At 38.6% G+C, this 15076-nt stretch overlaps 1 protein-coding gene across 1 annotated transcript in view; it reads right to left on the bottom strand.

Moving 5' to 3' along the window:
- DSPP (dentin sialophosphoprotein) overlaps positions 1–15076 on the bottom strand; it is a 58640-nt gene that overhangs the window by 37205 nt on the left and 6359 nt on the right. The window contains exons 4-5 of the mRNA XM_087723894.1: positions 12699–13622; positions 8340–9906 (exon numbers count right to left, since the gene is read on the bottom strand). Coding sequence (XP_087580020.1) covers positions 8340–9906; positions 12699–13622 — 2491 coding nt within the window. The remainder of the gene's footprint in view (positions 1–8339; positions 9907–12698; positions 13623–15076) is intronic.

Raw genomic sequence — 15076 nt, 5'->3', positions numbered from 1 at the left:
TACTAATTGTACTGCCATGATCATGGCAACAAAGGAGAGACCATCATAATGCCTATATGTATATATGTTTATATGTACATGGTCTTTTCATAGTGTATTGAGAGCAATGTTTAATGATTGATTGTATGCATTCTGATGCCATAAATTAGACCTGCCATTTCCCTCCACAGTACATAAACAACCACAACAATTAAGAATGTTTTTTTAGCTTGAATTTTGCCCAACTAAAATTAATGAATCTACAAGTTTTTTCCTTGTCCAATTAATTGATATCTAGGAATAAATTTTCCTGCTTTTAAAAATTTTTGTAGAGAAATAATTCACTATTAATTAAATCTAACTAAATTTTATTCACAAAGGTGAAATTAATTTATATTCAAAATTTATTTGCTTTATTTAACATTTTTAGTTTTTTAGAAACACATAATGCATATTTTAATTATTGATTATTTAAAAATATTTTAAATTTTATTCTATTAGAGCACCTTCCTTTATGGTTCTCATTCTACACTTTTACATGTATACATTTGAAAGATGAAATAATAAAGCTGATATTTAAGATTTATACCTTTACATGTAATAATAATCTACTTATTCTCTAATTTCTTTCACTATCACTACATATCAGGTGTTTTTTGCATTAGTTTTTATTCTTAACAATTTCAGAACAAGGTAGAAAAATATTTTTTACCTTTACTTATTCCAATGGCTCAATCCAAAAGTCTTTGTCTTAAGAAAAAATAATTCCCCTACAGCATAAAAAAATTGAATCCTATTTTCAAATCCCAGGAATTAGTATCTCCTATGACAGTGCATGAATTTAAACTCTGCCGCAGTAAAGAGAGGACCAATCAGCTGCCTTGGGAAAGAAGAGTGATGTCATCACTTGTCACCATCCATCTAGTCTGCCTACGCTTCCCTTCTGCCCCCAGAAGGATAGTTTTCCTAAAAATAAGTTGTGGTTCTCAAAATGACTAGACTGTCTTTTTTTTTTATGAACAATCTCACTAAGGGTTCATTTGGAATTCTAAAATTATGGTGTTTCACATGAAGGCAGGTTTATGACTAAACAATTACATTATCAGCCTTGTATAGAGCCAGGATGCTCTCATACCTGAAACAAGAATGCTTCCTGCTAAAATAAGTGTTGTACAAACAATTGGTTTGTCTCAAGAACTGCTTTCAATGACATTATTTGAGGGCTAATCATGTCTTCTGGTTTTACAGCCATTAGGTAGGAGGATGCTTGGAATAGCTTTTAAATTAAAAGGCAATTTGCTGGTTTTTCCTTTTGTGGCATTAATGCAATAAAGCTGTATATTTGCTGTAGACAGATTTGGAGAAGGGGGAACTTCAGGTGTGATTTTATCAATATTTCCATTACAGCTGTTTTTGTTGTTGAAGACTCAAACTATTTTGGAAATCTGGCTTTAAGGCTTACTCCATAAAGTAGCTTGCTTTTTTAATCTCTTTTAATCACAGAGCCAGGTGGTGCAGTGGTTAAATGCAGCACTGCAGGCTACTTCAGCTGACTGCAGTTCTGCAGTTCGGCTGTTCAAATCTCACCGGCTCAAGGTTGACTCAGCCTTCCATCCTTCCGAGGTGGGTAAAATTAGAACCCGGATTGTTGTTGGGGGCAATAGAGAGGGCTGAAAGCCCTATGAAGCGGTATATAAGTCTAACTGCTATTGCTATTGCTAATCTCAAGGAGACATATTGAATGGCTTTGAATAATATAGGTAGTTCTCTACTTATGACCACAATTTAACCCAAAATCTCTGTTGCTTAGCAAGACATTAAATAAATTTTGTCCCATTTTACAACTTTTCTTGTCATATTTGTTAAGCGAATCACTGTAGTTCTTAATTTAGTAACACAGATGTTCAATGAATCTGGCTTCCCCATTGACTTTGCTTATTAGAAGTTCAGAAAAGTTGATCACATGATCCCAGAACACTACAACTACCATAAATATCTATCACCAAGTGTCTGGACTTGGATCATGTGACCATGGAGATGCTACAATGGTCATAAATGGGAAAAATGATCATAACCCTCTTTTTTTCAATACAATACAATAGCAGAGTTGGAAGGGACCTTGGAGGTCTTCTAGTCCAACCGCCTGCCTAGGCAGGAAACCCTATACCATTTCAGACAAATGGCTATCCAACATCTTCTTAAAGACTTCCAGTGTTGGGGCATTCACAACTTCTGGAAGCAAGCTGTTCCAATGATTAATTGTTATAACTGTAAGGAAATTTCTCCTCAGTTCTAAGTTGCTTCTCTCCTTGATTAGTTTCCACGCATTGCTTCTTGTCTTACCCTCAGGTGCCTTGGAGAATGGTTTGACTTCCTCTTCTATGTGGCAACCCCTGAGATATTGGAACACTGCTATCATGTTTCCCCTAGTCCTTCTTTCTATTAAACTAGACATACCCAGTTCCTGCAACCGTTCTTCATATGTTTTAGTCTCCAGTCCCCTAATCCTCTTTGTTGCTCTTCTCTGCACTCTTTCTAGAGTCTCCACATCTTTTCTACATCGTGGCGACCAAAACTGAATGCAGTATTCCAAGTGTGGCCTTACCAAGGCATTATAAAGTGGTATTAACACTTCACGTGATCTTGATTCTATCCCTCTATTTATGCAGCCTAAAATTGTGTGGGCTTTTTTTGGCAGCTGCTGCACACTGCTGGCTCCTATTTAAATGGTTGCCCACTAGGACTCCAAGATCCCTTTCACAGTTACTATTATTGAGCAAGATACCACCTATACTGTACCTGTGCATTTGGTTTTTGTTGCCTAAAGGTAGAACCTTACTCTTTTCACCATTGAATTTCATTTTATTAGATAGTGCCCAATGTTCAAATTTGTCAAGATCCTTCTGTATCTTAAGCCTATCTTCCGGAGTGTTGGCTATTCCTGCCAGCTTGGTGTCATCTGCAAATTTGATGAGTTCCCCATTTATTCCCTCATCCAAATCATTGATGAAGATTTTGAAGAGTACCGGGCCTAAAACAGAGCCTTGGGGTACTCCACTGCATACTTCCCTCCATGTAGATGCAGTTCCATTGAGGACTACATGTTGAGTGCGGTTGATCGCCCAGTTACGAATCCATCTGGTGGTGATGCTGTCTAACCCATATTCTAGTAGTAGGTTATGGTTTACCTTATCAAATGCCTTACTGAAGTCCAAGTCCAGGTAAACTATATCGACGGCATTCCTCTGGTCCACTAAGTTTGTCACATTATCAAAGAATGCAATAAGATTAGTCTGGCGTGATCTGTTTTTGACAAACCCATATTGGCTTTTGCCTATTGCTTTGTTTGCTTCTAGGTGTTCGCTAATTTGTTGCTTGATTATTTTTTCCAGAATCTTTCCTGGTATTGAGGTCAGGCTGATAGGCTGAAAAAAATCTTTTTCTTTTTCTTTTTTGAAGATGGGAAGCACATCAGCTCTTTTCCAGTTCTCTGGTAATTCCCTGGTGTTCCAGGATCTCTGAAAGATATAGTTCAGTGGTTCTGAGATCTCATCTGCCAGTTCCTTCAGAACCCTGGGGTGTAATCCATCCGGTGCTGGTGATTTGAACTCATCTAGGGTAGACAGGTGCTCACTTACCATTTTTCTTCCCTATTTCAACGTGTTCCTAATCTGATTTTTGTGGGGCTGTTTTTGATAGGATGGACTGTTTTATCCCTTTGTGTAAAGACAGATGCAAAAAATGAGTTAAATAGTTCTGCTTTCTCCCTGTTGCTTGTCACCTTCTTGCCACTTTCTCCCAGCAATGGACCAATTGTTTCCTTAACTTTTTTCTTGTTTTTAACATGTTGGAAGAAGATTTTTTTGTTATTTTTTACTTTTGTGGCAAGTCTTTCTTCATTGTGAGCCTTAGCTTTCCTCATTTCATCTTTACAGGCTCGGGCTATTTGCTAATATTCTGCCTTAGTTATGTCTCTCTCTTTCCACTTTTATACTCATCTTTTTTGTCTTTCAATTTGTCAGAGAGTTCTTTATGAAGCCATGCTGGTTTCTTTTGGGAGCTGTTATTTTTCTTCTTTATTGGTATTGTGCTAGGCTGAGCTTTTGTAATCTCATTCAAAATTTCCCAAGCTTCTTGAGTTGTTTTCCCCTTGAGGATTCTCATCCATGGAATTTTTCCCAAGCTCTCTCTAAGTTTATTGAAATTAGCTCTCTTAAAGTCCAAGACTCTAGTTTGACTTTGTTCTACTTCTTGTGTTTGCATAATGTTGAATTCCAATATTGCATGGTCACTTGCCGCCTGTGGCGTCAACACCTTCTATCATGTCCTCTTTTCAGTGCCATTGTAATTTTGAATGATCACTAAATGAACTGTTGTAAGTTTAGGATTACCTGTATTTGGAAATGAATCTACAACTAAACAAACCCACTTACTAATGAACTCCATTTTTTTTTTAAATTACATCTTGAAAATTAAATCTTGAAATTTATCAGATTACAGGTCCCAGAGCTCTCAGTGTGGTTGGTAGGAACATGAATACATCTTGAAGTCATAGATGGGGAAAGGTCACTGTTACAGGTTAAAATGATCTTTATTTTCATTGATCTCCTACATTTCCAAAACACTCATTCTACAGTAAAGTACTGTAGTAAGAAGCTTCAGGAATTTGAAATGGATGCAATCCCACTTTTATGGCTGAATGAGTTATCCATCAAATGTTGAATGTCTCCTACTGCTGAGTGTATTTTTAGCTATGTTTAAAGTTTTTTTAAAAAATTAAGAAGTAAGGGTTTAATGTGGAAATAGGTCGGGAAAGAATGAACTGATGTGAATACGAAAAGACCCTTCCTAGAAGGTTTGCCCATAGTTATGAAGAAACATTAGGAAGCCTCACATCACCAATTGCACTCAACTGGACTGAAATAAAACTTGGCCACATCCTGTTAGTGAGACATGAGCAACTGAGGCAGAGAAGCACTTAACCAAGTAGAAGGAGAACTGTGAAAGGAACAAGCAGTTTCCTCAATTCCCCACGCATGGCTCAGCCACTTCCTTGTAACACCCACAAAGAATGTTAGGAATAGCTTCCAGGAAGGGCTTCTCCCAAGCTCATTTGAAAAGCCAGGTTTTCTGACACAATATGGAGACAAGCTTTCAAAAACACTTTTAAAAAATCACTAATAGATTTCAGAACAGACATTGCCTGCAAAACTGGAAGTGGTTTCTCTTTTGCCAGCTTGCAATTTGAAAGTCCTTCTCCATTACACTGCTTCTTGGGTTTTTGTTTTTTTAATCTCATCCAATTTTATTGACTGTTGGTTCTAATAGGTAATAGTTGGCTATGCTGCCAGATCTTTTTTTGTTTTTTTGTCTTACTGCTTTCATTGTTGGTATATCTACAATATTTCATTGTTTCATTGTTGGTAATTTTTGCTTTCATCCTTGGATTATGAGTTGCCCACAATTTAATTTAAGAAGGGCATGTTAAAATGTAATTTAAGAAGGGGATATTAAAAGTATTGTTTATTATGAGAATAATGCTACAAGGTGGAATTGCAGCTTGATGATTGAACCATGCTTGGCATAATAAATAGTCTGGGTTCAAATCTTAGTATTTCCAGTTTTTGAAGGGCAGATATGAGGGATTGTTGCAGGATGAAATTGACACATGCCTAATATGGCAAGAAGTTAATCATGTTTGCATATTATTCTATATCATATTGTGGATTGTTTGATGTTAGCTGTATGAATTTAACTTGTTTATGGCTTAATCTTCTATGTGATCACAACTTATTGTGGTTCATTGAGACTTGGGTTTACAGGTGCTGAACCATGTTTTAATTATGACTTGTTGAATAGTCACAATTGGGTGAAATACTTTTTTAGAAGGCCAGGTTAGAGTCAATTTCAAACCACATTTCATCATGGAATTGGCACTCATGTGATTTATGCTTAGTATCATCAAGATTTCTTCAAACTTGCAGTTTACATATTGTGCCCATTGTAGATCTACTCTGATAAATAAAAGTGGTTTATTGCATGGGTTTGCGTGCCAAAGAGAGCAGACTCACTTCCGCAGTTGTATGTTTATCCGGTTCTGATAATTATGAGGTTCAGAATATAAAAAGAACAAATGCTCTTAAAATATATTTTTCGTATCTTAATGTGGTGCTCAGACACAGACTGTTGATTCTTTTTTCTTCAAAATGTATTTCTCAGATTCTTCTTTAGGCAATAGCATCTGGAACTATATGTTAGCCAGGCCAGAGTTTCAGAAATATGTTGTACATATGGCTTGTGGTATTTTTGAAACATTTTTCCTACCCTCCAACCATTTTCAATTTCAGATCAGCTCTGCATTTCTAGAAAGAAATAGCACATCGTGGAATAATAAACCCAATAAACCAGTGACCCCACCCCAACCTTTTGGGCACCAGGGACCGGTTCCCTAGAAAATATTTTTTCCATAGACCAAGGGGGACATAGTTTTGCACACTATGTAGATCTGTGCATGTGTAGACACATTTGTGTGGCCAGGTTCCTAATGGGCCATGGGCCAACTCCTAACGCGGTTTGTGGTTCAGGGATTGGAGACCACTGCAATAAATAATTGGCAACATTCTTGAATGAAATATAATGTCTTTGCTGAAGGATGTCAGTTTTGAAAAATCCAATTCCAAACTGGGAGTTTTTGAGACTGATTACGGATGATTAAATCTGCCAATCTGAATTTCTCTATCTAAAAACAGAGTTTGATTTCTCCCAGACTATATTTGTTCACGGAAAATGTGGTTCATTCTATGCCTATATTAAGCAGAAAACTGTATTTTTGTAGCCTTATTTTGAATATTTGTATTTTTGTATACAATATTGCCCGACATGCACTTTTTACCAAACAAAACCCTCTAACAGGATATATTTTAACATTACTTTCATTTGAGGTTGATGCCTCTCTCTATATGTATTTTATATTTTGCACAATTTTTGAATATTAAATATTTCAGAGATGAAATATTTAAGCTTAGTGCGAAATACAATGTTAGATAATACTGTATTGAAAAGCATAGTAAGCAAACTGCACCCTTCCCCCTGTTTAAATGAAGCAGTGTCTGAATTTAATTGTAATCTGAAAATGTTCCTTGTAAACAAAGGGACTATCTAGCAAACGGCATTTTTCAGCTTTTTGTTTCCTTTTTTTCTTCATAAGAGTTTGCCCTAAGAAAAAGAGGAACTCCCGAAAGCTTACAAATAAAAGATTGTGCAGGACTGCATGCTAACTCACTGCTCATTGTCAGGAGTTTGATGCTGACCGGCTGAAAATTGACTGAGCCTTCCATCCTTCCAAGGTGGGTAAATTGAGAACTCAGATTGTTAGGAGCAATAGGCTGACTCTGTAAACCAGTGGTCTCCAACCTTGGCCACTTTAAGACTTGTGGACTTCAATTCCCAGAGTTCCTCAGCCAGCTTTGCTGGCTGAGGAACTCTGGGAGTTGAAGTCCACAGGTCTTAAAGTGGCCAAGGTTGGAGACCACTGCTGTAAACCACTTAGAGAGGGCTGTAAAAGCACTAATTAACAAATTCTAATTAGGATAAAAATCCTGGATGCAGAGAACACATTATAGCCTCTGCCCAAAGATACATGCAGCTTAGGAAGATCCTTTTTCTATTTTGAATCACAGAGTAAAAATTGGGTGAACTATTCCTAAAAAATATTCCTGAGACGTCATGAAAAATAATAATTTATTTTACAGTTTACACAGGGGGATTATGTAGAGTTAAACATGTGATATTGGAGCCATAATACTGAACAAATAAATAAATCAGATCCACATTGGGTTGCTAAAAGTGGAGATATATCAGTAAAGGCTCATTCACACTTTCAAGTCATCATTTCATGTTGCAATCAAGTAATAAGTATGCTTATGTAAATCAAGCCCACCCTTTTAGGAGCAGATATGTAATATGAAGAACTGAACCTGAGCTTTGATTTTATTTCCTATTTACTGACAATCAAAATTCCACAGGTGAAGTTACATATGCATTGCAAGCAAAATGGCTCTACTTAGAAACAAAAGCTTTGAGCATTGTTGGCTCATTTCTACCAAAACCTGACGTGGTTTTTTTCTCTCTCTTAATGGCTCCCTAGTTTGCCTTAACTGCACTTATTCTGAAGTCTGATTGAACTTTAGAAAAAAATAACTGGTTTAAGGATTATTGACTTGGCTTCTACAAATAGACTTTGTATCCCCCCCCCCCCCCGCCATCCCAACAGTTCCCATTGCTGTAAATGGATTTTCATCTGCTCATTCTTCTCTTGGGTTAGTAATCACTAGTTAAATCATTGCTCTTACTCCCTTGACTTAGAGAGTCACTGTCAGAGGCTGCACTGTTTGAACGAGAGCTGCTGTTACTATCCTCACTTGCTTCAGATTCAGTTTCATTTGAATCCTCCGTTGTATCTGCAGCACTGTCGCTGCTGGACTGGTTTGCTGAATCGCTTTCATTGTCACTGTTGGATTGGCTGTCACTTTCACTGCTGTCTGCTTGATTGTTATCTTCATTCTCACTGCTACTCTCACTCTCATTCTCACTGCTGCTGCTGCTTTCACTGCTGCTATCAGATTTGTGGTCACTCTCACTGCTACTGCTTTCACTTTCATTGCTGCTGCTTTCACTATCACTGCTGCTACTGTCATTCTCACTGCTGCTACTGCTATCACTATCACTTTCACTGCTGCTACTGCTATCACTCTCACTGCTGCTTTTGGGTTTACTGTCACTCTCACTGCTACTACTGCTATAACTTTCACTGCTGCTGTCAGATTTACTGTCGGATTCACTGTCAGATTCACTGCTGCTGTCGGATTCATTGTCACTTTCACTGCTGCTCTTGGATTCACTGTCACTCTCACTGCTGCTCTTGGATTCACTGTCGCTCTCACTGGTACTCTTGGATTCACTATCGCTCTCACTGCTGCTTTCGGATTCACTGTTACTTTCACTGCTGCTCTTGGATTCACTGTCGCTCTCACTGCTGCTCTTGGATTCACTGTCGCTCTCAGTGTTGCTCTTGGATTCACTGTCACTTTCACTGCTGCTTTCGGATTCACTGTCACTCTCACTGCTGCTCTTGGATTCACTGTCGCTCTCACTGCTACTTTCAGATTCACTGTCACTCTCACTGCTCTTGGATTCACTGTCGCTCTCACTGCTGCTTTCGGATTCACTGTCGCTCTCACTGCTGCTCTTGGATTCGCTGTCGCTCTCACTGTTGCTCTTGGATTCACTGTCACTTTCACTGCTGCTTTCGGATTCACTGTCGCTCTCACTGCTGCTCTTGGATTCACTGCCGCTGTCAATGCTGCTTTCAGTTTTACTGTCGCTTTCGCTGATGCTCTCATTCTCACTGTCATTCTCACTGTTGCTCTCAGACTGGCTCTGGCTGCTATCTGGTTGACTCTCACTTTCGCTGCTGACAGATGGGCCACTATTGTCACTGTCATCACCGCCTGGGTGCCTGCTACTTTCATTGCTTTCCTGTTGGCTTTCATTGTCTTGACCTTTGCTGTCTGATTGCTCACTGCCGGCATTACTGTTTTGCTCCTCTTCCTCTCCTAAAGATGTGCTTTCCCCATCACTAGCCTGATTGGGGAGATCTTGCTGGCTGCTGTTTTCTGAGCCTTCAGAATCTTGGCTTTGGTTGGGTTCATCCCCTTGCATCAGTTCATCACTGAAGCTGTACACACTGTTGCTCTCATTTTCACTGGTGTCCTCATGGCCACTGCTACCTTCTGCGTCACTTCTCTGTGGAGTCTGGATGGTATCTTGATGGGCGGTTTCACGGTTGGGTATATTCATAACCTTATCATGCATGTTAGCACCATTTGTAGTGCTATTATTTACAGTTTCAGTGTTATTCTCTGTGTCCTGATGACAAAACGTAAAAGAAAGCATAAACTAAGTATATCAAGGAGCAGCCATTCACTCAGCCCAGTTTCCTTCTCACCCCACCCACCCAGGCCACCAAGCCACAAAGGTTGGGAACCACTGCCCTATACCATTTCAGACAAATAGTTCTCCAACTTTTCTTTAAAAACCCCAGTGTTGGAGCACCCACACCTTTTGAAGGCAAGCTGTTCCACTGGTTAATTGTTCTCACTCTCAGGAAATTTCTCTTTAGTTCTAGGTTGTTTCTCTCCTTGATTAATTTATATCCATTGCTTCTTGTCCTGCCTTTACGTGCTTTGGAATATAGGTTGACTTCCCCTTCTTTGTGGCAGCCCCTTAGGCATTGGATATCTTTTCTTCCACAAGGCTTCTTCACTAGATTTGGCATAATACTTTGGCATGGTACCCTTGAGAGATATACTGGCCTTCGATTGTAACTTGCTATAAGGTTTTTAGTTTAATCTGAGGCAACCCCTTAATGGAAATATCTGTTCAAATATTTCAATGGAAATATCTGCACCAGATCAAATTCCCAAAATTTGCAACCATCATTTTTTCTGTCAAAGGAACAGAACTTCTTTATGGAGCCCTAGATAATATGGTGAATGTAATTGAATTGAAATGCAAATTAATTACCAAGGCTTCTTTGTAGTAGTTAATTATTTGTTGCCTTTCCTCCAGTATACCCAGTGTTTTCTTCTCAGTGAGGTAAGTTGGGCTGAATGCTTAGTCCAAAATCACCTAATTCTGAGAATGGACTTCAATTAGGTTTCTTGATCACTGCGAGAGTAAGCTGCCTTCAATAATGGCCAGCATCTTGGCTGCTGTTACTCTGTCCTTTTCAGACCTTTTCCTACTCAGCAAACCAACTAGTGACTATTAAATATAAACAGATAGGCAGCTGTGGGTAATAATGTTGGAGTTGGAATGAGAGAAAAGTTGGCTTATGTTTTTTTTTCTAAATAAAGCCTGAAACAGCCTAAGGCAAATAGAAAGATATGCTGTTTTCCAGCAATAGGACACACAAGTAATAGTAGTGAAGGAGAAGTATTAGAAGCTGTAGTAGAACTGGAGAAGAGTGGAGTAGTGAGTAGTAAGTACTATCCCTTGAGTGCTTGTGTGGTTGTATTGTTTCTCTTGAGTCTGGGTATACTGAAAAAAATGCATGATAAAGTGGTGGCAGAGGTGGGATATCCAACACAAGGGGGAAACCATACAAGTGGGGATGGCTTAAAGTAAAGCAGTTCTGTTCACACATACACACCATAAAAATAAAACAAGCTTTGGCTTAAAAAGGAGCTATAAAGAAGGAAGGATCCTTTGCAGAATTCAGATTTTGCAGGAATTAACCAGCATCCTGGCTGCAGAAACCAGGTCTCTTATCAGAGCTTACAGCCTTACACCAAACACACTGAAAAAGCAAAAAGTGACGATTCTCCCTCAGAAAAGGTTCTTACCTTGATAGAGACAGGTATCTACCCATAACATGCGGTAAAGCCAAAGCAAAGGTAGACTAGCCAGAAATGGTTCTAGGCCCAGATACTTGGGCTAATATGATTACAGAACTGATAAGGCAGAAGCTGGAAGAAAGGCTGTGGTTAATCAAAGAGGAAGAAGAGCTGCTTTGGAGGGAGAAGGAAAGGAAAGATAGGCTGGAATAGAAAGGAGTGAAATAGAGGTAAGAAGGGGAGAGTTGAAGGGGCTGATGGACCTATTTAAAGGGATACAGTAACCAGAAGAGAGAAATTCAGTTCTAAAGTTTCCAGAACACACATTGAACTGCTTGAATTTAAGCCATCTCCCCTTGTGTGGTTTCCCCTGGAGTTGTATCTCCCACTTATTTTTATGGATATCCACCAAAACATAAAAATTTCCAAGTTGTCAGAGGAATACAACATAGAAGCCTATTTCACAATGTTTCAAAGAGTAACTATCTCTTGTAAGTGGCCTGAGAGTGAATGGGTGGTCAGACTAGCCCCATGTTTAATGGGAAAGGCTTTGAGAGTTACAGTTATCTTCCAGCAAGAGAAGTAGATTACTCTCATATCAAAGAGATAATCATATACAGATGTCACTCCATCTATAGGATGAGATTTAGGAGTTACATACATACGTGAAGAGATTCATAAATAGCGGGCAAGATTGGAAGACCCAGGAACTGCACAACCATTTGTCTGAAATAGCATAGAGTTTCCTGCTTGAGCAGGGGGTTGGACTAGAAGATCTCCAAGGTCTCTTCCAGCTCTGTTATTCTGCATTTTGAAATGGTTGAGGCCAGAGCAAAGAAAAAGTGGTGATTTCCCAGAATCCACAGCCTATCACATCCGGAATATTATGAATATCAAAGAGTTCCAATTTGAATACAGTACTTCTGACAACATCAGAGGGGAGGGAAACTGACTTAACAGTTAAATATCCTTCAAATCGTTGAGATTGTAAGCTAATTTAACCTACAAAATACAGTAACATTGAAGGAAACTTTCCTTTTCTTTATTTCTTCCTCAGTCCCTAGTGGCTGTTTACATGTCTGGAAAATTTGTCTGAAGTAGTGTAGGCTTTCCTACCTAAGCAGGGGGTTGGACTAGAAGATCTCCAAGGTCCCTTCCAACTCTGTTATTCTGTATTCTAAAATCAGTCTGAGGAAAACAGCATAGCAAAATTTTATATGCCTTGATACAAACACTACTATCATCTGTAAAATGATGATGGTTTGATCTTTTCTAGCCACAAATAGTATGCACATCTTTTGGATAATTAAATAAATAGCTTACCTTAGTATTGCCATTTGAGTCTAATCCATCACTTCTTTTCTTTTCAAGGCATGTCACATGCTTAGTTTCAGGGCTTACATCACCACGACCTTGAAAACCTTCTTCATTATCAGTGTTGAGAGAATCCTCCACAGTGTCTGCATCACCCTCTCCTTCCTTGTTTGGGTTGGTTATTTTTGTATCACAAGCCTGAGTGTTGTTCCTATCATTATGGGTTTCTGTCTCATTTTCTCCATGGTTTGTTGTACTTTCTGAGGTTCCATCTCCCCAACCATCACTAGAACCTTCTTCATTGGGATCTCCACCATTACCACTTCCACCTTCATCAATGTATGCCCAATGAATACTTTCCCCACGGGCCTCACTTCCCATCAGTATATTTTCTGTGTTATCTCCGCGCCCATAAATTGCATATCTATCTTCATCCATGTCAATAAAGCTTTGGATGTGATTGCCGTGGAGTCCTCTACTGTCTCTAAATTCTTCTCCAGTTTGATCATTAATTTGATCTTCAGTGCCATGCTGCTTATCATTTGGATCACTCTCAAAAAGTTCTCCTGGTGCTGTGTAGTTAATATTCTCTTTCGCAATTCCATAATTGGAATCACTGAAATATTCACCTTCTAGAGTAACTTCTTTTCTTTCAGTAGCATTTGCTTCTGCAGGTATATATTCTCTGTTTTCATTTATTCTCAGATTATCTTCAGGTCTTCCACCTTCATTTTCACTGACATTAACAAAACCAGCAGTTCCATTAACTCTATCTGCATTTGTAATAGATTCTTCTGTTTTGCATTCTTCATGTCCAGGGACAATACTCCTTCCATATACACAATTAATATTTCCATTAGTATATCCTACGTTGTTGAGTAAAACTCTAAGGTCTTCTCCACCGTTGTCATGATGATCGGCATTTGATGTATCCTATAAAGGAGTGCAAGATTAAGAACAGGAGTAAAGAGAGAGAAATGAAAAGCGTGACATTTTAAAGGTGAACTTAAAGGTTGAATTTGTGTTCCATTGCTGTCTCTGGTGGTAGCATAAAAACCTAAGAAACAGGTGAAATCTAGCAGGTTCTGACAGGTTCTGGAGAACGGGTAGGGGAAATTTTGAGTAGTTCAGAGAATTGGCAAATGCCACCTCTGGCTGGCCCCAGAATAGGATGGGAATGGAGATTTGCAGTATCATTCCCCTACCATGCCCACCAAGCCACGCCCACCAAGCCACACCACGCCCATCAAGCCATGCCAGCAGAACCGGTAGTAAAAAAAATTGAATTTCACCACTGCTGAGAAGAGTCTTGAAGAGTCAACTCAAAGCTGAACTAACCAGGTTTCTGCTCTCAGAGTAACAACATAGCAATATATGAGCCTCCCATACATCATTTTGTAGTTGATGCATAAAAGAGATTCAAAGCGGGATCATAAATTAAGTAGCTGAGAAATCTCAAACAAAATATATGTTTCCTGATAATAACTATCTGATTAATCTGAATAAAATAAAATACTAATAAAAATAATAAAATACTAACAAAAAAAATCACCATCCCCTCCATAGCACCTATTGTTATGTAGCAAATCAGCATTATCCATGTTCAGGAAAGAAATATTATGAAGCTTGGAAGGACCCTAATATTTGCAAACATTTGAAATATCTTTTAGAAAGGAAGGAAAAGGGGAGAGAAGGCAAAACAATTAAATGAGAAATGAACATAGCTTAGAATACTAATTAACTATAAGAAGAAAAGACAGAAAAATGAATAGAGGGCCAATTCAACTTTTTACTACCGGTTCTGTGGGTGTGGCTTGGTGGACATGATAGGGGAAGGATAGTGCATTCCTGGGGAAAAGATCTTGCAAAATCTCCATTCCTACCCCACTCTGGGGCCAGCCAGAGGTGGTATTTGACAGTCCTCCGAACTACTCAAAATTTCTGCTACCGGTTCTCCAGAACCTGTCAGAGCCTGCTGAATTTCACCCCTGGCCTCTAGGATGAAATATTCTTAAGAGAGTGAAAGAATGATTGAAAGATTAAACATGAACATCTATCCTGAGTAGGGGTATCTGCAAGGTATGATTGAAAAAGCAAGTTGATGGCTGCTACTGCAATTGAAGCGCTACCTTTTTCCTTTTTTAATATTTGGCTCGAAACATTTTGTTATAGTCTTACTTACATTCTGTTGTTATCAGGTTTCTAATCTGCAAACTATACCTCAATTCTGGCACAAGGAAGTAAGTAGAAGATTAACGACACTATCAAAACATCCAGAATCTTATATGATGCCATCAAGGTAATCAGATCATGTCTACTTACTGACCTGAACAATTAATTGTCTTTTGTCTTTGTTTGTTTTAGTCAGATTGAACAAAACTCTAACA

Source organism: Thamnophis sirtalis, unplaced genomic scaffold, assembly GCF_051295495.1.
Source record: "Thamnophis sirtalis isolate CommonGarterSnake01/CBP01778 unplaced genomic scaffold, rThaSir2_p1.2 scaffold_10, whole genome shotgun sequence".
In the NCBI taxonomy this organism is placed as follows: Eukaryota; Metazoa; Chordata; class Lepidosauria; order Squamata; family Natricidae; genus Thamnophis; species Thamnophis sirtalis.
Note: the sequence above shows the minus strand (reverse complement) of the source record. Positions and strands in the feature narration are given on the sequence as shown.